Source organism: Sus scrofa, unplaced genomic scaffold (genome assembly GCF_000003025.6).
Source record: "Sus scrofa isolate TJ Tabasco breed Duroc unplaced genomic scaffold, Sscrofa11.1 Contig1878, whole genome shotgun sequence".
Lineage (NCBI taxonomy): Eukaryota > Metazoa > Chordata > Mammalia > Artiodactyla > Suidae > Sus > Sus scrofa.
Window position 1 is genome coordinate 436,245 of NW_018084968.1, and position 23,356 is coordinate 459,600.

The window sequence follows — 23,356 nt, forward strand, 5'->3', positions numbered from 1 at the left end:
ATTCAGAGCCTCTCTCACTGTGCCTGACTTAGAAAGGAAACGTTTTCCAAAGTAGGTAGATATATGAAAAATATACTATGGACAGAGTTGGGTACTCTCCACAGTTGCAGGCATCCACCGGTGGTCTTGGAACATAACCCTGCAGATAAGAGTGGACAACTGTAACTTACTGCTTAGCATCCGCAAGGCCTGGATTGGGATATACCTTGAAGGCAGAGCCAGCAGGATGTGCTGGCAGATAAACGCAGGGTACGAGGGCAAGACAGACATCAAAGGGACTCACACTATACATATGGTTCCGGCTCTGCTTCTGACAGTGTGAATTTGTCTAAGATTCACAGACCTGAAAGGAACACTGAGATCACCCAGTCGAGCCTATTTTACAGACTCATTCATGTCTTCACTGGTCATTCAATAAATACGTACTGAACAGACAAGGATCCGAAAGGCTGAGTGACTCGCCAGAGGCTGGTAATGGTTAGAACAGAGACCTGTATCCAAGGTAAGCCTTCTTGAAACTCTAACCTTCTGGGTCTTTCTTTACCCCTGCAACAAAAAAGCACTGCACTAGTTCACAATCTAGAGGATTCCCTCCGTTGTATTTGCTACCTGTGTGTGCAGGCCAGTGAAGACACTAAAACATCCTTGGTTTCCTACAGCTTCCTTACAAGAGCAGAGAGAAAATTTCTCTTTCAACCTGTCACCTTTCCATGTTGACAAACACCGATTTAATTTTTAACTGATGTTCCAGGAAGGCACACACCTCATCTGTTTGAATGATGACACAATTAATTAGGCCAAACAAGGAAGAAAGGCCAGGACAGAGGCAGCGCTGGAGGCACTACTTAGCAGGAGCAGCGGCCAACTTCTCAGGGCAAAGTAATTTGTAAAAACGAAGATCAATCAGATATTCAGCGGGGTCACACTTTCAATCTAGGTCACCTTGTGGATAAATAGGCTGCAAAAATCTACCTTTCCCATCTAGACGGCAGAGTTCTCTAGAATGCTAAACAGAAAATGTGTGTGTGCATGTGTCAGCATTTACAAATGTCTACTATGAGCCAGTCGTGATTGCCGAGGAGGAGGTCCGTGTCTGCCTGAGATGGGAAACGGTGATGGGGATTTGTGGAAAAGGAACCCCAAAAGACCACTTTATTTAGAATGGGTTCTATTAGCCAGCATGCTCCTTAAGGCCGCAAGCACCGGAAATCTCAACAGACTTAAGAAATTTTTAAAAAAGGGAACTTTGCTGCTGGCATGTCCGAAATGAGAGTCTGCAACACAAGAGAATATGGACTCTGTTGGCTTCCAGTGTGTTTTCACTCTCTGAGTGGCTGTGCAAGACAGAGGTTACACATCAGGCCTGAGACCGCCATCCTTGGAAAGGCCTGCTTGTAAAGGTGGACCCTGGCTGGCAGGTGTGGCTGTGAGTTCCAGGAGGATGCTCGCTAAGCCCTGCTAAGAATGGCCCAGAGGGTCTAAAACCAGCTGTGCAATTGTGGTGGTTTAGGGTCAATACCTGCTTTCCCCCGGGAGTCTAGAATTTTGGGCCTATGTGACCAGCCCCCAATAAAAATCTTGGGTGCTGAGTTTCTTTCTTTCATCTTTTTTGGGCCACATCTGTGGCATGAGTAAGTTCCCAAGCGAGGAGTTGATTCGGAGCTGTAGCTGCCAGCCTACACCACAGCTCACGGCAACGCCAGAGCCTTATCCCACTGAGCGAGGCCAGGGATCAATCCCATGACCTCATGGATGCTAGGCGGGTTCCTTACTGCTGAACCACAGTGGGAACTCCTTGGGTGCTGAGTTTCTAATGAGCTTTCTGGGTGGACAGTATTTGACACATGCTGCCACAACTCACTGCTGGAGGAATGAAGTGTATACTCTGTGACTTCACTGAGAGAAGGTTCTGGAAGGTGGAGCTTCATTACCCCCCCCGGACTTAACTCCACGCACCTTCTTCCTTTGCTGATTCTGCTTTATGTCCTTTGCTGGAATAAGTCACAGCCATGAGTCTGACTCGTGCTGCATTCTGCAAGTCCTCCTAATAAACCATGGAATCTAGAGGTGGTCTTGGGGACCCCAGGCACAATGACAGTAACCGATGGAGCTTCTGGTCTCAACTTCTCATAGTTCAGTAATCGTAGTAGGAAATCTTACCCTGAAGTTATAGCAAAACTCCTAGGCCTATGCTCATTAGTTGTGTTTGGCTCAGTAACCAGGCTGGGCCAAACACCACAGCCAGGGAGACAGCCACAGTCCTGTTGCTGGACAGGAGACGGGGGGTGGGATTACCACCCCTCAGGCACCCTGGAAACCAACTAAGACAAGGTGAGAAATGGTTTCCCAAAGCAAAAAAGAGACATTCCTCCAATGTCTGTGGAAGGGGTCATGGACGTTGAAGCAGTTGAGACAGAACTTGTCGCACACTGAAACACAAAGGTACTACATTATGAGGCAGCATTTGTTCTATAAACAGTCACCACCACCCAATCGCAGAGATGGGCACTGACCTTATTTCTCACCCTAAAGCTACACCTTCTCCTGCAGGCCCCACCCAATCTGCTAAAATGGGGAAGGAGGGTCGTCTGTGTATCTTTTCCTTCTTGCACCACATCTTATCTGGACCACGTCTTATCCACCATTTCTTTAAATTTATTTTTTTCCCACTGTACAGCAAGGGGATCAAGTTATCCCTACATGTATACATTTTTCCCCCACCCTTTCTTCTGTTGCAACATGAGTATCTAGACAAAGTTCTCAATGCTACTCAGCAGGATCTCCTTGTAAATCTATTCTAAGTTGTGTCTGATAAGCCCAAGCTCCCGATCCCTCCCACTCCCTCCCCCTCCCATCAGGCAACCACAAGTCTATTTTCCAAGTCCATGATTTTCTTTTCTGTTATCCACCATTTTTAACTGATCCTACTGCGGGATCCTACCTCTGACGAAGGTCAGGCACGGGTCATTTGTTTCTTGGATTACTGACATGGGCAGCTCATCTTGGACTGTTTGTGGTTTTTCGCCATCCAGCTCATCCCCTCCTGCGTGCACACGCACCCTTCTATACTGAGGCCTGACCAGCCTGACCAGCTCGCTCTTGTCCTTAGACGCTGTCGGGAGATTCTCACTGTCTCCTGGAAAAGCCCAAACTCCCTCGTGCGGCACGCACACCGCACCGCACCGCACCTTCCGGGATCCAGCTCCTGCCTGCGTCACCATCCGCCATCGCATTCCCAAGCCATCTCCCCGTACAGGACTCTGTGCAAAATGGTCCAGCCGTAGGGAACTCCCTGAAGCACAGGCAACATGTGAGGCTGGGTCCCATTGTGACTTTGGTCCATTTTGCTCTCCCTGGTCCTGGCTTCCCACATGGAGATCTTGAGCCCATCCCAGGACCAACTGATCTTATGCTGTGAGTGACCATGTCTTTCCCCACCCTCAGCATTAATTCCTCCCTCCATGATGGCAGCCCTGTGCTTGGCACAGGCCTCCCGTCTCGCACCACAGTCCTTTCTTGGTATTTATTTGCCTTTCTGAATTCTTAACTCGAGTGCATCTTCATGAAGGCGGGCATATCATTTTACCCAACCTTACAGCTCAGTTCCGACTTCAAAAATGACCAGGAGAAGCGCTTCAACACCAGTGGACTCAATTAACAAAAGAAAGATGCCGAGAGCTTGGCTCTCCCACTTGCAAGTTAGATGATTGGGGTCTCTGGTTTGACCTTTTAAGCATTAAGCCTTTTGTAAAAGGGGAAACTGGACGAGCCATCTGCCAGGACCATTGTGGGGATGGGCCACACAAGTGTACGTGGAACATCCAGACTGCACTGCATGGTCTAGACTGTACCAGGCATCTCAGCAAAGCCAGTCACCTCCAAAGGGACCATGAGAATGCACAAGGCTAATAATAAGGGAAAACTGCATGCAAGGTATATGGGAACTCGGTGTTATCTAAAGCATTTTTCTATATGATTCAAAAACTGTTGCAAAATTTTAAAAATTTACTTAAAAAAAAAGTAAGTTCCATCCCTGTTAACCTACGCCCCTTCCCTTCCTTCTTCCTAACCCTCCACAAAGCCCTTCAGGGGGTGTCTCTTCTTTATATCCTAGGATCACACCATTAAAAAAAAAAAAAGATTATTGGCTATATTTGGGAAATCTTCTTTTTAATCTTCAAAGAATTGTGGCTATTGTGGGATATGAACTTTTGGTACCTAAGCAGTAAAGGAGAGAAGCCCCAAATTCTCATATCTTGTTCATCCCAGAGACCCATCAAAAGACAAACAAGAAAATAGAAATCTAAGCTTCCTTGTCTGACGGAGACAGCTGTTAGTGAAAAAATATCTTTTCTATCTTTAATAAGTCTACAAAAAACAAATGCTGGAGAGGGTGTGGAGAAAAGGGAACCCTCCTGCACTGTTGGTGGGAATGTAAATTGGTGCAACCACTATAGAAAACAGTATGAAGGTTCCTCAAAAAATTAAAAATAGAACTACTATATGATCCAGCAATCCCACTCCTGGGCATATATTCGGACAAAACTACAATTCGAAAAGATACATGCATCCCAATGTTCATTGCAGCACTATTCACAATACCCACGATATGGAAACAACCTGAATGTCCACTGACAGACGAATGGATTAAGATGTGGTACATAAAACAATGGAATACTACTCAGCCACAAAAAAGAACTAATTTGTAGCAAAATGGATGCAACTAGAGATTATCATACAAGTAAAGTAAGTTAGAAAGAGAAACGCAAATACCATATGATAGCACTTAAATGTGAAATCTAAAATATGGCACAAAGGGGAGTTCCCATTGTGGCTCAGCAGTAATGGACCCAACTATTATCCATGACAATGTGGGTTTAACCCCTGGCCTCTCTCAGTGGGTTAAGGATCTGGCATTGCCGTGAGCTGCGGTGTAGGTCGCAGGCACAGCTCAGATCTGGCATTGCTGTGGCCATGGTATAGGCCAGCAGCTGCAGTTCTGATTCAACCCCTAGCTGGGGAACTTCTGCATATGACGTGGTGCGACTCTCCCCCCCCCCAAAAAAAAAAAGGCAAAAGAAATTGAAGACACATTGTAAATCAACTACACTTTAACATAAAATAAATAAAATATGGCGCAAATGAACCCGTCTACACTAGACTCACAGACATGGAGAACAGACTTGTGGTTGCCAAGGTGGGTGGGAAGAGGGAGGGACTGGGGGTTTGAGGTTAGTAGATGCAAACAACTACATTTCGAATGGATAAGCAATGAGGTCCTACTGCATAGCACAGGGAACTACATCTGATCTTTAGGGATAGAATATGAGATGGAGATAATACGAGAAAAAGAATGTGTGTGTGTGTGTGTGAGAGAGAGAGAGAGTGACCGGGTCCTTTTGCTATACAGTGGAAATTGGCAAAATATTGCAAATCAATGATACTTTTAAAAAAAAAATTTTAGGAGTTCCTCAGTGATTAACAAATCCAACTAGGAACCATGAGGTTGTGGGTTCGAACCCTGGTCTCGCTCAGTGGGTTAAGGATCTGGTGTTGCCGTGAGCTGTGGTGTAGGTCACAGACGTGGCTCAGATCCCCAGTTGCTGTGGCTCTGGTGTAGGCTGGCAGCTGTAGCTCCAATTAGACCCCTAGCCTGGGAACCTCCATATGCCATGGGTGTGGCCCTGAAAAAATGAAAGACAAAATATATATATATGATCTATATATATATATATATATGATCTATATCTATATCTATATATATATATATATATATATGTATCTTTTTGCTTTTAGGGAAGCTAGTGATTTCACGTGGTCCTATCTGGCTGACAGTGTTCCCTTAAGCGGCCCCTCCATCCATCTCAATAAGGAAGCAGCACACACAACCCTGCCCACTGCACTCCCACATGGGCACGCCCAGCATGGTGTGAGGAGACGAGAACAGCTATTTGTCTTCCCTGACAGGCCACATCCGTCCTTGTCATATATTAGATGCTGCTAATAATCTATGTATATGGGTTTAGAAGGAAAAAAAAACCTGTGTCCTTGTAACAGTCACAGAATGACAGGTGCCGACTTCCTCTCTTCGTGAGCGTGTAGAAAAGTAGCACGTTGGTTCCTCTAATCATTTGGAGGGAGGCTTGTAAATTCCAGGGAGTCCTACCCAAATCTAGGGCTAGGAATGCCTTTGAGTCTGGTCCGTTCAATCATACTTTCCCTTGATACCCCATTTCCTTCCAGGCAGAAGGGAATGAATGCATTTATTTATTTTCTGAAAGAGGAAATTCATGCCTGGCTAGTCAACTGAGTATGGCACAAGAAGAGGGGAAAATTCACAGTGCAAGCATCTGGGAGGCTCGTGTTGTGTAGAAAAGGGAAGGATAGGGCAGTGTGAGGCACACACCATAGCAGCATGAGCACAGGATTGACTCAGAAAGTCATTCCAAGGGCATACGGTTAGGGGGCTCCCACGATACAAACCAGTAACAAGCAGTAGAAAGTGGAGATTTCATCTCTTCTTGGGCACCAGCCATCATCAGCCACTTAAACCCACCACCACCCCAATCACCGGATTGATCCTACACCTTTTTATTAACAGCAGGGCTACCAAGGAAGGGGTTCTCAACAAAGCAGATTTTGCCCCGCAAGGGACATTTGATGACAATGTGGCGATGTGTCTGGTTGTCACACGTGGGGAGGGAGGGCGACTGGTATCTAATGAGGAGAGGCTAGAGATGCCTAGGACAGCTCCTACCTACGAGGATGACTCATCCATCCTGGAATATCAAGAGCGCCGATGTGGAGCAAGCCTGCACTCAAGTGAGAGTGGTCAGAGCACTGGCGCTGTCCAGGCTGGTGCTGGGGGATGGGAGTGGGCCATGTGACACCACAGGAGGCTCTGATACTGAAAGCCACCCCCCACCTTGCGGTTCAGTCTCACTGCTCAGAGAACGCGCTTGTACCTGACCATTGGACTGCTGCTTAGCTGTCCCATGTCTACCCATCTGATTTGTTATTTCCCTAATATAGACAGGGAGCCGAGCTAAGCTTCATGGAAAATCCCCTATGACCCAGACACTTGTAGAACAAAGAAGGAAAAAGAACGGCCCTTTTTCTGTGCACATGATTCTAAAGATGGGCTTTGTCTTTGTCCATGAAATTCACTGAACTATCATTTGCTTTTTGCCTCTTCCCGCTCTCTGATCTCCACCTGTTTCTCACTGTCCCTCCCACGAAGTCGCTCAGTCTTTTCTTTGGTCCAAGCTGCCCCCTCACCCTCCCTTCCCCCAGGATGACCTAGGGCAACCCTTTCCCCTCCATGTAACCACGATGGGGACATTGCAAGCAAAACCTCCTTGACTCGAGGTATCGGAGAGCAGAAACACGTTAGAAAAGCCCTCTAGGAAAATAATTCACATTAATGGCAGGGAGCTCGAAAACGGTCCCAGAAGGACCCAATTTTTTCAAATAAGGATGAGTTAGTCACATGAATTTCTAATGCCCTGAGCATTAGCGAGCACTACTTATGTGTCCAGTACCAAGCAGGTGCTCAGTAAATATTTACTGGGTATCTGAAGGCGTGAGGAAAGACTTCTGGGCAGAGTCACTTCCCACAGTCTTAGGTTTAATCCTGAAACTTTTTGGTATCTCTTCCTGAAGTTTTCAAAAAATCCAAAATGTTTCTGTCCCGTGACTTGAGGTCCCTTGTCCTCTACTCTCTCCATGCCCACAACATAAATAAATTCACTTCCAAGAAACAAGCAGTGTCCACAAGGAGAAGGCTGGGCCCATCAGGAGGTGGTAACCACTCCAACAAGGAGACTCAAGCAAAAATAGCAAGAGCACAAGGATTCGGGAGCCTATGGCCACAGCTCACAATACCAGGTAATCAAGGAGTGGCCCACTAAGACCCTAGGGTCTTCTTGTCTCAGATTTTAATCAGCCTCCCAATGCCACGCTTCCTCCTTCAGTCCAGAGCCCTGCCCACCCTCTCTCTCACCTCCACACACTTTAAGATAAAAGGAAAAGCTAAACTGAGAAAATGTAACAAATTCCTGCAAAAGACAGGGTGAATCACATACTCTGCTTCTGAAATATTATTCCCATTAAGGCTGAGCAACTGAAGGGAAAATGCATGGGAGAGCCAGGCTTCCACCCCAGTCCTGGGACTGTCACAGCCCATAGCCTCTGCTCTCCCCACAGAGACACACAATCAGGACAAATCCTGACTCTTTTGTGACCCCAGGCCCCCAGCCTCTTCCTGACGGAGGACATTCGGGGAACCTTCCTTACTCTCGGAGGACAAATAGCATCGAACAGGAATTCGCAACATGAGGGCAGGTCTGGGTCTGTCTCAGTGACTATTTTAGCCCCAAGGCCCAGGACAGGTCCAGGGGCTCCAAAGGTGATGAACTAGTGAAAGAATGAGTGATGGAACAATAGGGAAGGCAGGGAGGCAGGCGGTGGGGGCAGCAAGGATGCAGGATGGAGCCAGGGATGCAGGGAAGCAGGTGGGCTTCTGTGCCCCCAACTCTCGGGAGTTTCAGGCTGAAGAACAAGAAGAAAACAAAGATGCAGAAGGAAAGGAAGGGAATTATCACTTATCAAGGTCTGTGCGAGGCAGAGTCATTTGCTGACTTAACCACCGAAACGAAGCCTATGGAGCAGTGATTACTGTACCAACCACCCTAACTCACAGAACAGCCACACAAAGGAGGCTCGGGGAAGGTAAAGAATGTTTTGAATATGCTAAGAGAAGGCAGATCCACTTCCACATTAATCTGAAAAATAATTAAAACCTCTTCCTCGATTTTGCCAGGAAGAAAACTCCTGAGGTTCCCCCCACGGTGAGCCTCTCCGTTTGTCAAATGGAAGAACCAAGAAGAAGCATCGTGGGAGAGAAGTCGAGTGTAATTCCTGGACTGGGGATGGAGGGCAGCCTGGATAACAGGTGTGAAGAAGGGGAGGGAGCAGGAATGACGGGGCCACAGGAAGTTTCCAAGGGGAAAATCCATCGGGAATCAGAAGGTAAAAAAACAGACCCAAGCAATGAAAACCAGTGGTGAAGAAGGAATTCCATGAATACGCAGGAGAATGTTTAAAACGCAGCCCAGACCAAGAAGAAATCCCTTAGCCTTTTAATGGAATCTTAGGATGGACATCAAAGACTGCAGACCCCGCTCTGCTCTCTCCCGGCAGAATTCTAGCACCTTCTGAACTCACCGCGCATCTGCGTCCCCCGTGCACACACTGGCTGGTGCAGTCATTTAAAAGCGCTTTTTAGCTTTTAAAATGTCTGTTTTTCTTCCCTGTGGCAAAACAGTCTCTCAAGTTTGGGAACTGTCAGGAGCAGATGTGAGATAAGCCCTGACCCGGGTAAGTCCCCCCAGGGCCCCCCTTCTTTAATCAGATCACGTGGTCATCCTGAAAGGCTGTCTCAGGTCCTTTTCACACCATCTAGAGGGAGGGAAGCGAGACGCTCCTTCTGGGGGTTATGAAGGGGCCAAGGCGAGAGAAGCAAGGAGAGAGGAGGAAGGAGAGGAGAATGGAACTCCCACGGCCGGAGCATCCACTAGGTACCAGGATCAGTGAATCACCCCCTTGGACCTCACGTCACTGGGAGAAGAGGTCAGTATGTTCCTTGCACAGGTGCAGGGGCGAGGTTGAGAGAGATTAAAGGAACACCCCAAGTCATCCTGCTGACGAGTAGCAGGGGTTTAAACTCTGCCTTCCTTTCAAAGCCTTCCTACTCCACCAGTTCCACTGAGAAAGGTGGGGGGAGGGAAGGGGGGGACAGAGGAGGGGGAGTCAGAGAGAGGGGCAGGCCACGGCCAGGTAAGAAGGAAAGAGACCTGAAGAAAGGTCCAGGAGTGTCTAAAAACCCCTGCAAGGCACGTGACTATAACCACGAAGGCTCCACAAATGTCTTTTCAAAAGGAATACGTTCAAAGTTCTTCATATTCAGCTTTTTGACATTATTTTATACGTACAGCCACCCCAGCCCCAGTGGCTTTGTGGATGAAACTGCAAGGGAATGGAGCAGACACCCATGAATGATCCCACAGCCGCTGGCAGGAGTCCTTCCAGCAAGTGCCATGTGGAAAGAAGAATGCGTGTTATCTTGAACATTTCTTGCAAGGCCTTTGCTGGTATGGCTCCTGGTCCGGTGAGGCCCAGAGAATTCAGGTAATGTGCCCGTGGTCACAGAGTCCCTGGGGGAGCCCCGATTCGGGCTTCCCTCCCGGGCTGTGATGGGTCCGTGGGGAGAGCTCGCAGCTTGAGTAAAGGCAATGTTCTGAAATGTCACAAGCTGAGGTCGGGATTCTGCAGACACAGGTCACATTTCTCAAATTCCGGAACACCGCGCTTCCCTATGCCTCTGATTTTGCCCCCATGCCTCTGGTCCCTACATGCCTACATCTCCTTGGGTCCACCCTCTAGAAACGTTATAAGGCCCCACCCTCTACAAACATTACGTGGCCCGCTGGAGTCCTTTCATGTGTCTGACTCTAGCCTCTCCAAAGAGACTCTCCACTTCACCATCACGGTAAAGGGTACTGGGTTTAGAGCTGGACTCTCTGAGTTCAAATCCCAGTTTTGCAACGTCAGAGCTGAGATCTGGGTCAGTTACGCTGCCTCTCTAACCATCAGTTCCCAAATCTTTAAAATAGGAACATTAACAGTAATTACTTCAAGGGAGTGTTTGAGAATGAAATGAGCTTACTCATCAAGGGCTTAACAGAGGGGTTGGCACAGAGGAACTGCTTAGAAATGTTAGCTAGAATCAATCCACAGGGCATCGACCGGATTCTTACAAAACGCCCACTGCCGTGACATGCTGCTCCACGCCGGGGAGCTAAGGGTCAGCAGGGCATTGTCCACTGGGCTTGACAGTTTGACCTTACCTGTTTCGAGTCCAGACCTCGACACTATAGCAGTAGGGTCTTCTTAAACGGAGGACGTTTGTCCTTTATGAATACATACACTCGCCATGGCTGTCTTCCAAAAGCTCCAAATTATGGGTGTGCATTTATTATTTATGCCTTTACAACAGCTTCCCCAGATGGCTAACATCAGATATTATTTCCAAATGTTTATGCAGTAAAATGCTGGCACTCGGGGGGCAAGCTGACTCGCGATCCTCAGCCACACAGGAACGAAGAGGCACCACCCAGATGGTGGTAATGCCCTCCCTCCACGCCGCTCCCGGAAGCCTGGCAGGGACGCAGCAGGTAGCAGAGATAGCCCAGACGACGGGGCCCAAGAGTGGGGGACTCAGCTCTGCTGTGCAATAGCTCTTGGACCATGAGAAATTATTTAATCTCTCTTGGACCCGGTTTATCTTTTTTTTTTTTTTTTCTTCAGGGCTGCACCTGTGGCATATGCTGGTTCCCAGGCTAGAGGGTCGAATCACAGCTGGCCTACACCACAGCCACAGCAAGGTCAGATCCTTAAGCCACTGGACAAGGCCAGGGATCAAACTTGCATCCTCATGGATACTGGTACAATTGGTTTCGGTTGAACCACAATGGGGACCTCCCTGCCCCCCACTGCGCCCCAGGTCTTTCAAATTAAAAAAGCCTCCAACCAAACTCCTGATCATTCCCCACAACCTGCACTTCTTGCCATCTTTTCCGTCTTGTAAATGCCACCCGACCCTTCCGGCTACCTTGGGGCATCCTCCACTCCAACCTCTCTACTGCCTGCATCCGATCCACAGAACACCCCAGCCATCCGACCTTGACCATGTACCCCCAATCTGATGATGTCTCACACCGCTACTGCGCGGCCGGGTCTGAGTTGACCGTGTGTCTCACCTGGATAATTGCAACCATCGAAATAGTTTCTGTGCTTTCTCTTAATCTCAAAAGGGCAGCCAGGAGGACCCACTAAAAGCATAAATCACAGTGTCCCTCCTCTCCTCAAAGCCGGACAGTGGCGTCCCACATCTCTGAAGGGAAAAATTCTGCTGCTGCCTACAAACAAAGCCCCACGATCTGACCCTGCCAGTCCCAGCCCCTCCTGGGATCCCTCTGCTCTGTTCTGATCCCTGCCCTAGCCCTCAAATAAGCAAGACCACAGAGTTCCTGAAACATCACGCGTGCTGTTCCTTCTGCCTACGACACTATTCCACTCTTCCCCCGGACAGCTGGCATGCTTGTTCTACCAACTCTTTCAGATTTTTGCTTAAATGTCACTTTTCATCTAAGACCTTCCATTACAACCTATTTGAATATCAAAACAGCACACACAGAGGCATCCTTATCTCCTCTAATTTCCTCCTCAGCGCTAATCCCCATCTCCTATGCTGTGTATTTGAGTTTTGTTTATTGCCTCTCTCCTCCTCCTCAAATTGACACAAGGATGACAAACTTGCACCATTCCCAGTAGTCAGCAAACTACTTGGCAGCTAGAAGGAGCTCAGCAAATGTGACTGAACAGAGGACTTCTCATTCTAGCCATCAAAGGCATGTCTGATTCTTTCTGTTAAGAATCAGTGGCTTTGAAATTCCCATCATGGCTCAGGGGGATAAGAACCTGACTAGTATCCAAGAGGATGTGCGTTTGATCCTGGCCTCGCACAGTGGGTTAGGGATCCAGTGTTGCCACAAGCCACAGTGTAGGCTGCAAATGTGGCTCAGATCTGGCGTTACTGTGGTGTGGGCTGGCAGCTGCAGATCCGATTCGATCCCTAGCTTGGGACCTTCCGTATGCCATGGGTACCACCTTAAAAAGGCAAAAATAAAAGAATCATTGGCTGTGAAAATCCTCCAGGGATGGCAGCAGGCTTGATAAGGGTACAGACGCTGATGGCGGAGAGAGGCACCTGCCACTTAGGAGAAGTCGGGTCTCGGGGAGCACAGGGATATCCCCAAGAGAAGCCCAAAACTGCCCACAGCAGAGGCTGAGGAGGGTCTCAAGTCCTTACCAAAACACTTCTTTCTAGAGTCTCCATGTAGTGAGTTGAGGGAAGGGGAATTTCACAGCATCCTTAAGGAGTCAAGCCTGTGTGTGTATCTGAACATAAGGGCCACTGCAGCCCCAGCTAACCAGCTGTTCCAAACCAGAGGAAAACCAACAAGGCCAAATTGCATCATGCCACTCAAAACATTTACAGGGAAAGTTGTCAACGGCCATTACTTTTATGAGAGGGGAACTCTCCCTCTTGGATCAGAGCCTGCTACATTTGTGGGTCTGTCCTAAAGGCCTTTCTTCCTGGTCCCATGACCTGGCTTCTAATCATTCCAGTTTAGAAAAAAATAGTCATACACACACACACACATACACACCAAACCCTGTACAAAAGAGGGCCTGGAAAAGAGAAGAGCTTATTTCTTTTCTTTTCATTTCCATATTTTCCCAGAAAAGTGAGGGTGGGCATGGGGAAAGCTCTGATGGTTTCCTTTGCTGGTGACAGAGAGAAATGGGACACAAGATCCCGTGTTTGTGAGCTCTTTGAAGGCAGGTGCCCTGCCTTAACCGCGGTGTCTTATATATTCCTCTGCACAGGGGGACCTAACTGATGCTAGAAACAAAAACAATGCAGCCCAGTAACTCAACTCCTTGCATTCAAATCCTCCGTGTCCCTGCCCTGAGCTGGGCTCATTTACTCAGCTCTGCCCCAGAAACTGCCTTGAGTCTCCAAATCCAAGTCCTTGAGTGAGCGTGGGGGCAGCAAGATCCCTGGGAGTCTTCACTTCCACAGATGATGGGGGGGTGGGGAAGTGGGATTTAATGCCAGGATTATTACTGTGGTGATTTGGCGACCAAACCCCACCAGCACCGTGGAAAGTCCAAGCTGGGACAGAATAAACATGATTTCCTAGCGACAAGGCTGCAATGAGTGACCACCTGTTCCAGGGATTTTGCTGAGTGACACTCAGCCAAAAGGAGATGTGCAGCTCTAAATGCACACTGCAGGCTGAGTTTCTCGGGAAGCAGAACCCACTGGGGAAGCGAGCACGCAGGAGGTGATAATTTAGGGAGTGTTCTTGGAACAGCCCCTGTGACAGGGAAGGGAAACCAGCACGACTGGGCAGAGGGAGAGATGGAGCTTTGAGGCAGACTCCAGGGAACATGACAGTGGAACGTGCAAGACACACAGGCATCAATCACGGGGGGGGGGGGCGTGGCCACAGGCAAGGTGATGCTCTTTACCTGAGGACATCCCCAAAGGGGGCGGAGAGCTGAGCCCTCCTGCAGGCAGCACTCCCAGCAGCTGGAGGAATAAGTCCTTTATTCTAAAGGGGGATACAGGCACCTGTTGCAAGGACCACCACCCTCATCCGGCCAAGACAGAACACCGATCCTCTCCACCGCCAGGGCCACCCCATCCCGGCTGGAACCCTTCCCCTTCTCTGCTCATCTCCTTAGCACCAGGGACCAGTGGATATCTCCTTATACCCAGAGACAGCCAGTGAGAAGGCCATAAAGGCCTGATAAACACACACATCACGGAATACCTCACATCAGCATGAAAATAGGAACGAACCACCACATAACTACAGAAAAACTGTCCCCAGTGTGTTCAAAGTCATCAGACACCACACACAGCTATGATCGGGGGACCTGAAGAGAGATGCACCGGGAAACCGATACACACGTGCGTTCTGGTCCCTGCTCCAGACAGAACCCTGTAGCCCACCAAGCTCCTGTTGATTTGCGAACTAAAAAGACAGATCCAGACGTTCCACAAAGAGGACAGAAAGCTGAGGCACACCCAGGGTCGACCATTTTGCTAAATGATGTCTTCCTTAGTGTCATTATCAACACGACTAAGGAAAGTTTCGATCTTGACAAGGAGAAGAGTCTGAAGGTCGGCGTGTCCCCACCTCCACCCCTCAGTGAGGTGCTGAGGGCTTTCACTTCAATTACCCAGAGCTGGGAGGCCCCTGAAGGAAGCAGGCAGAGACTGCAGCGGGTGAGGGTGAGGAACTGACACCTCTGCCCATGAACAGAAACAGAAACGACTCGGAGTATCCTGTGATGTTTGAAAATGCTGCGATTTAAAAATCACTCAGGACAATCTCACCTTCATAGGATAAGGAGCTACAGAGAAGAGGCGGGAGGGATTTTAAGCACAGACACCAGAAGAAGAAAAAAAATCTCACTGCCAAAATCCTCTCTCATTGTATGTGTCTAATATTGAGAATATAACGTTTTAAAAATAATGCGGCTTAGAGGAAGACATCTGGGAGAGAGGTATTAAAATAACAGTCCAAGCTTTGTGCCAACCGACCGCTTGTCTCATGCAACCACAGCAGAATTATGAACACCTCTCATCAGGCACACAATTTCTCAGTGGATACTCCCACAGACCTTGGGGTGGTAGCGAGAGTTACAACAACAGTTAGGAAGAAACTAACCAGACTAGAAGGAACGTCTTATAAAGCCAAATGTATATACTTCCTTAAAACCATAAACCACCACATCAGTGAAAGCAAAAGCCATAAGACCATTTTCAAACACGCTATCATCAATACCCCCCATCTCCACCATCTCACAGGCTTTCTCAGCAATCGGGGTATCATTTGATAAAAAAAAAGAAAAAAAACCATAAATGCATGCATCCATATGAGAAACTCCACCCCCCATCAGCTGCTTAAAAAACACACACATTGGATATCTGGCTCTTATAAAGCAATTCAGCCACCCTCCATTGGGTTTTTCTCATGAACACAGACCTTCCCTCTTCCATTATTTAAAGAGAGACGAGCACATTCCAGGTTTACTCCAACATGTTTCCAATGGCGGCAGCACTGATGCTCGATGCTGTTTATAAGTCCTTATCCGTTTCATTGGCATGAGCTCATTAAGAGCTGACCTCACATCACCAAAAAAACAGGACGATCGTTTTATTCTTGGCATGCCCACACCTTCCCAGATACCAGGAAAAAAAAAAAAAAAAAGGAGCTGCAATTACCTTTGAACTTGTGGAACACAGCCCACAGCTCCGCAATGTCGGTCGCAAAGGTGATGTCTGTGTCAAGGACAATGACCCTCTCGAGCTTGGCAGGAAGAGTCTTGGTGAGGACAAGCTTCATCAGGCCATAAATCCCAGAATAATGTTTGTTGGGGATCCAGGAAACTTCAGACTAGACAGGGCAGGGAAGAGAAAGAGTAGGAGAAAGGGGGAAAAAAAAATCACTACATTATTGTTTGCATAACCATTACACATATGTGCCTGGTGCATAAAAAGCATCCGATAAAAATGTGTGTGAGTGAGTGAGCATCCTCAAGATGTGTTCGTGTAACCTAGAGTTTGACAGGTGCATTTTTCTTTTGGGGGAAAAAAAATGTTGTATCCAAATCAAGGCAGAAGGAAAGTAATGTCTAGGAAAGACCTATCCCACTCAAATGCTCTGCTCCCGTTTTTTAAAGTAAGATTTTTGGTGTTGTGGAAAGTAGATCGCAAGTAAGAATATGCACAAAAGAAATGGAGAAAGAACATATACAAAAGAAGAAATAAAAGTTCAAAAATGGAATCATACTGTATATAATTTTTACAACCAATACCTAACTGTTCCTGGGTAGATCTATTTCTGTAAGTCATTTTCACTTCTGTGTCATTAAAAATGTCCATTTAGGAGTTCCCGTCGTGGCGCAGTGGTTAACGAATCCAACAAGGAACCATGAGGTTGCGGGTTCGATCCCTGACCTTGCTCAGTGGGTTAACGATCCGGCATTGCCGTGAGCTGTGGTGCAGGTTGCAGACGCGGCTCGGATCCCGCATTGCTGTGGCTCTGGCGTAGGCGGTGGCTACAGCTCCGATTCGACCCCTAGCCTGGCAACCTCCATATGCTGTGGGAGCGGCCCAAGAAATGGCAAAAAGACAAAAAAAAAAAAAAAAGTCCATTTAATGGTACTGTTAAAGCATATGCTTATCTATTTTTTTTTTTGTAAAGCTGTAAACTGAGCAGATTATTGCTGCTCCATTCTTTTTTCTTTCTTTTATTCTTTTTACGGCCACACCTGTGGCATATGGACGTCCCCAAGCTAGGGAACAAATCAGAGTTGCAGCTGCTGGCCTACACCACAGCCACAGCCACAGACATGCAGGATCCGAGCCACATCTGGGACCTTCAATGCAGCTTCTGGCAACGCCAGAGCCTCCATGCAGGGAGTGAGGTCAGGGATTGAACCTGCATCCTCACAACACTATGCTGGGTTCTTAACCTGCTGAGCCGCAATGGGATGTTCTGTTCCATTCTTTCGGTTTTCAGATAAATACACCAGAAGGATCTGGTCATTATCTAGGCAACACTCTTCAGTGGGTAGTGAGACAGGACAGACCCACACAGAAGGACAGAAATGGATGACCCATGGAGCTAACATGATATAAAGGAACAACACATGTCCCGCAGGTGGGTCAAATCATCAGCAAGTCACAGACCATGGTACCACTTGATGACAATAATACTGACAATAATGACAATAATAATAATGAAAATGAAGGCTAATGTGATGGAAGCTTCCAGATCCACAAGTCCTTTATGAAGGTCACTACAAGGAGAAGCCCCATCCTAGCAGCTGTGGGAACCGCCCTGGAAGCTGACACACAGTTATTTTCAAGAAGTAAACACTTGTCACAGAAACTTTAATGGAAAACACAGTCACTTCAGCAAGATTCCAAAAAAAAAATTCACCCCCCTCTGTGCTTATAGTTCCACTGAAGGACATTGTCCTTTAAAGAAAAAAGTCAAATTTAAGAACAAGACACCAAAGGTTTATTCCCAAAAATGTTCACACCACATTATAAAAGTAAAAAAATAGCAACAATTCAAATGCCAAAAAAAAAAATTTAAAACAGTTAGTTAAAGCACAGTATTTTAAAAATGTGATAGCACACTGTGCAATGGCTATAAACAAGGTAGATTAAGATGAAATAAAAAGAAACCTACGAATCATGGTAAAAGCAAAAAAGGAAGTTTAAAAATGGTTTTTGCCGAATAATCACCATATATCCTCAAACACCATGAAAACACATCCACCCAGACACATGTAGAGAAAAAAAGAAATGGCCACACAGCATCAAATAATAACAATCATTTGGGGATGATGGGAGTATCAGTATCTCTAGGTATAAATGTATATATTATACACATATACATATTTCAACTTTTAAAATAAGCAACTACTACTGTTGTAAAGAAAAACTGAGCATTACATTCTTCCAAAACACATCAATCCAGCATTGCCGTGAGCTGTGGTGTAGGTTACAGACGGTGGCTCGGATCCTGCTTTGCTGTGGCTGTGGCGCAGGCCAACAGCTGTAGCTCCGAGTTGACCCCTAGCCTGGGAACTTCCATATGCCACAGGTGTGTCCCTAAAAAGCAAAAAAAAAAAAATTAAAATGTATCAAGATCCAGAGATGGTGGGAAACAGGAACGAACAAAGCTGGCTTACGAAAAAGGACCCTTGGAGATAACTCATGTGATCCACTCCATCTCTCAGATTCATGCCATGTTACACTTTCGTTGCTAATTTGAAAATATCAGCTACTCCTTATGCTCAGTTTTGCAGTGGCTCTTTGCATAAGTGAGTACAATTTGGACCAGCAACATGAGAACCTAAACGGGCAAACTGAACTCTTCACATGTCAGTCCCGGGAAGAAAAACCAGCATCTGTCTATAACCTCTGCTATTTGTTTCTGGACAGGATGCAGGAAAGAAAGAAGGAGACAAAAGTTCAAATCCGGATTCTAGCCCCATACAAACTCATCTCTGTTAGGCTGTTTCTTTTATTTTTTTCTGCCTTTTTTTTTTTTTTTTAAAGACCACACCCACTGCACATGGAAGTTCTCAGGCTAGGGGTACACTTGGAGCTGCAGCTTCCAGCCTAAGCCACAACTACAGCAACACAGGATCCGATCAGCATCTGCAACCGACACCATAGCTGACAGCAATATCAGATCCTTAACCCACTGAGCGAGGCCAGGGATTGAACCCACATCTTCATGGATACTAGATGGGTTTGGAACCCAATGAGCCATAACAGGAACTCCTTAGCCTATTTCCTGTAAAATGGAGATGCTGCCTATATCACAGGGTTGATGTAAAAATTAAAAGAAGTTAAAGGACCCAAGCGCCTGGTACCCAAAAGACCTTCAGCAAATAGAGGCTCCTACCCTTCTTTCTGGAATGTACATTGCTAGGCCTCTTTCACTGCTTCATAATGAAGGTGGGGGTGGTCTCTGGGATGCAGTGCGCACAGTCCCTTGGGTCCTGGACTCAAGACACGCCTGCATTCAGATTCTGGCTGCTGTCAATTAATCTCCATGTCAACTTGGCCATGTCGGCCCAGCCTTTCTGAGGTTCTGACATTTACAAAAGGCCGCCACTTCGAGCCTTGTTAACAGTTAGGCTGTGGGTGAACACCTCATTTAGGGGCAGGAAGCAGGCACTGTGCAGACTCAGGGAGGGGTAAAGTGGGGGCCTGAAGGGCAATGCCAGCAGCTGCTAGAATCTGAGAGGGGAGCCAGATGAGTAAGCCATCCAGCAGGAGCAGCAACCTGTGAAGGAACATGGCCTCACTGGCACAATCCCACAGGATGGATCGGAGGGGAGAGGGCTCAGCTGCATTCTCCTCCGGCCCACAGGTCTCCTGCTAGGGCTCCCCACCGGACAACCCACACTGAAGCCAACAGGAAAAGTGAATTCAGGGATGTAGCCCTTGGGCATTAGCACCAAGGGGCACAAAGCAGAGGGAGAAGGATGAGAGAGGGAACTTGGAGGGACAAAATTAACGCAACGGCACAGTCGTTAAATGAATGATGACAAGATCAAGGCACCATGCCTTACACATCATAGATGCAATAATTCTCTGTGGGATATGAGGGTAGGTGGGTGGATGGATGGATGGATGGATGGGTGGATGGATGGACAGAGAGACGGATGGATGGCACAGGAAGATGACTGATTTGTTCAGAATCCTCACAAGCACGATGCAAAGCCATAGCTGGAATCTGCCAGGCAAATGTTGACACTGTTCCCCCAAACCACCTTGGTCTTCCTTCAGAGGCAGCTTCCTGACTAGCCATCACCCCAAGTAATTCCCTCCAGCGAGTTTTACAAAACTCTCCATCACGTGAGCCTTGGCCTTTGGAACTCAGCTGGATAGCTTCTGCCCCTGGAAGAGTTAGCCTGAACAGAAGCTTGGCAATCACGGGCCCATGGTGCAGAGCTGTGTTATTTCATCAGATCTTTGATTAACGTGTTCATCTATTTCAGTTACCATCAAAGCAGGAGAGCTTGGTGGAGACCCAGCACCAGCATGTTGGGTTAAGCCATCTAATTAGACCGCTCCGACTCCCAGCTTTATTTTTCTCACACACACACACGGCACTCGGATGCATCACAGAACAGTAGAACTACAGGAATAAATTAATCTCAACATGAGCCCAGGTCTGAACATTGCCCCAAGTCCCCGACTTAATACATAATCAATTAAGTTAGAATGTTCAATTAGAGGTAAAGGAAGCATTTGAATGAGCTTGCATTCGGAAAGAAAACCCCAGAAAGAAAGCCAAGGAATCTATTGGGGAAAAGAGCGTGTGTTAAGACGCAGATGCATTTATTATAAACGGTTCATTCTCTTAGAAGTAGCATGGCACACCTTTCCCCTGCCTCTGGCCAAATCCTGCTCTTCCTTCAAGTCCCAACCTGGAAGGAACCACCCTCCAGGCGCCCCCTCCCTGCTGTCCCAGGCTAGGCTGGGGCTCCCGAAGCAAGCTGCTTCCCTTCCTGCTGCACAGCGAGCCACCACACAGTGTCTGATTTTTTTCCCTCTCTTTCTTTCTGTTTTTGCTTGTCAGGGCCTCACCTTCGGCATATGGAAATTCTTGGGCTACGGGTCAAATCGGAGCCCCAATTGCTGGACTACACCACAGCCACAGCCCTGTAAGATCTGAGCTGCATCTGAGACTTACCCTGCAGCTCACGGCAATGCCAGATCCTTAACCCACTGAGCGAGGCCAGGGATCAAACTAGTCAGGTTCTGAACCCACTGAGCCACAAGAGGAACTTCACACGGTGTCTAATCTTCCCTGTCTGTCTCTGGCTCTGGACTGGAACTCCTTGTAGCAGGAACAATGCCATTTCTATTGTGGTAACAGCACAGTCCGTATTCAAATAGTGTGTGATCGTGCACACGACTGCACAGTTGGCCGGGCCTGGGTGCAAATGCTACCTCCAACATCTTCCTTGACTAGGAGGAGAGGCATCGCTGAGTGTGAAGATCCAGGTCTGTACAGTACACAGGAACAGGCATGGCTTGTGGAGCCCCAGGGCCCGAGCTTTAGCAGAAGTTCCACTTATAAGCTGTGTGACCTCAGGCAAGGTATTGAGCTTCTATGAACCTCAGTTTTCTCATCTGCAAAATGGGGGCTTAGGAAACGTACTTCACAATCTTGCTGGGACAACTGCCAAGCATCCAGTCTCTCTAAAGCCCACTGCCCATCTTCTAATGCCGGTGTGTCAATATTCTCCAGCCTCAAATGATGTGGGATCTGGAGGCTGATAAAGGCAGGAAGTTATGGTACCTTTGACAGCAAATGGGAAGTAGAGGATGGAGACAGTTTTGACAGGGGAAAGAAATCAGCCATCTCCTTTCCCTAGATATCTACATAAAGATGAATAACTCACAAACTGGGATCTAGTAGAAAACCTGAAGCCTCCGCTGGTAGATCTCCAAATTGAACTGCACATCCTTGGCTTTAGGAGGGGAAAAAAAAAAGGGTGCAGCAGAAATGGGCACAATGTGGTAAATCAACTACACTTTAAAGAAAATGGACGTGTAAATAAAAATAGCTTGAAATTGAAAAAAATGTGTGGGAGCGTTCCCCCACATAACCTTTTAGGGGCAGTCTCCTGGTGCAATCCACATCGCTATTGATCTTACTTGTATCCTACAATGAACTTCAACCAGGGGCATTAAGTCTCAGGGCCAATGGAGAGGAGACCACCTGACCTCTGAGGCTAGCTGCAGAAATCTGGAGGGCATCACACACACTGACCCCAGAGAATCAATCCTACAGACACACTGCCACCTAGCAGAGCAATGGCCTAGCGTGCTCTTCATCATTCAACACGCCAAAGGTTCATGTAATTAAAACAATCCTAAGAATGAAAGTCAGGTTTATTTTAATGGACCGATGCTTATTCTTGCAGTGGCTGTTAATAATTCTAAGCAGCGTGTTCTAGGATTTAATTGGCAAAAATGCAAGGGCGATGAAGAATAGCACTTACATAAAGGAGTGGAAGCAAGTCCAGGGTTTCTGTGTAAAGCAGGGGCGGGGCATGTTCTCAAGGGGGAAATTCACCCTTCTGAAGCTGCCACTTCCTTGGGGGAAGGGACCCCAAGGGGAGTGTTTATGAAGAGCTTCAAGGGTCTCCAGGGTTCATCTGATGTTGGGTCGTCCACAGAAAAGTTACTCAGGAAATGCGACCGCAGCAGAGATATGAAGATGGAGAGAGAGGGCTGACAGCAGACACATCCCCGAAGGTGAGTGCTTAGGACTCAGGGCATGACGGAAAGTCATGTCTCAGGGGTGTTGCTGGTTTCTGACCTTGGATAGACAAGGGAGAGCAGGAAAGGGGCTGGTTTTGTCAGGAAAGGATGCCCATTTCTTCGGGAAGGTGTTGATTTTCAGGAGGCATCAGGATGCCCCCATAATGACAAGAACAAAAAACGCTATCCAGCATTTGCTCAAGGTTTCCTGGGCGACAGGCGTTGTGGTCCGAGCTTTCTGTGTGTTATCTTATTTACAGCCCTTCTGACGAGTCCACAGGTCAGATGTGATCCCGGTGCCGGGGTTCTGGGAAGTGAGGATTGCGCCCTTCCCCTTACTTCAAATTTCAGCCCCTCAGCCCTAGATACTCCACTCTGAAAGGATGCAAGTGTTTCTTTCCTCTTCAGGAATTCACATGAGCTCTCTGCTCCTCTGGGTTAGTTACTGGCAGGTCATCACCAAGCCCCCGCCTCCATCCAGCCACATCTGTGTTCACCAAGAAGCACTTTTTCAAGGCAATTTGGTACAAGGGCTTCGGAGCTGGGTTTCCTCGCATTGAAGTCCCTCTGACCCTTACTTACTCTGCTCCTCTGCAAAACAGGCTCATAGCAGTATGCCCTGCTCCCTTCCTATGGGGTTGCTCTATTTCTAATGTGGGAGCTTTCTTAATCATTCAAGAATGATTTATTTATTGCTCAAAATACATTTCTTACCCCTCTCGACATCTTCCTGTGGATTACAAATCACCTGGACCTATTTTTTAAAATTAAAAAAAGAACCCATCCTGGCTGGAGAGTGTCTAAAAAGTCGTTTGACTTTCATGTTGTTTCTGAGGGGTCATTTTA

At 47.4% G+C, this 23,356-nt stretch overlaps 1 protein-coding gene across 2 annotated transcripts in view; it reads right to left on the reverse strand.

Moving 5' to 3' along the window:
* The window catches only part of LARGE1 (LARGE xylosyl- and glucuronyltransferase 1), a 588,827-nt gene that overhangs the window by 221,823 nt on the left and 343,648 nt on the right, over positions 1 to 23,356 (reverse strand). For both annotated transcript variants that reach the window (XM_021081477.1, XM_021081478.1), the window contains exon 6: positions 15,926 to 16,097. In XM_021081477.1, coding sequence (XP_020937136.1) covers positions 15,926 to 16,097 — 172 coding nt within the window. The remainder of the gene's footprint in view (positions 1 to 15,925; positions 16,098 to 23,356) is intronic.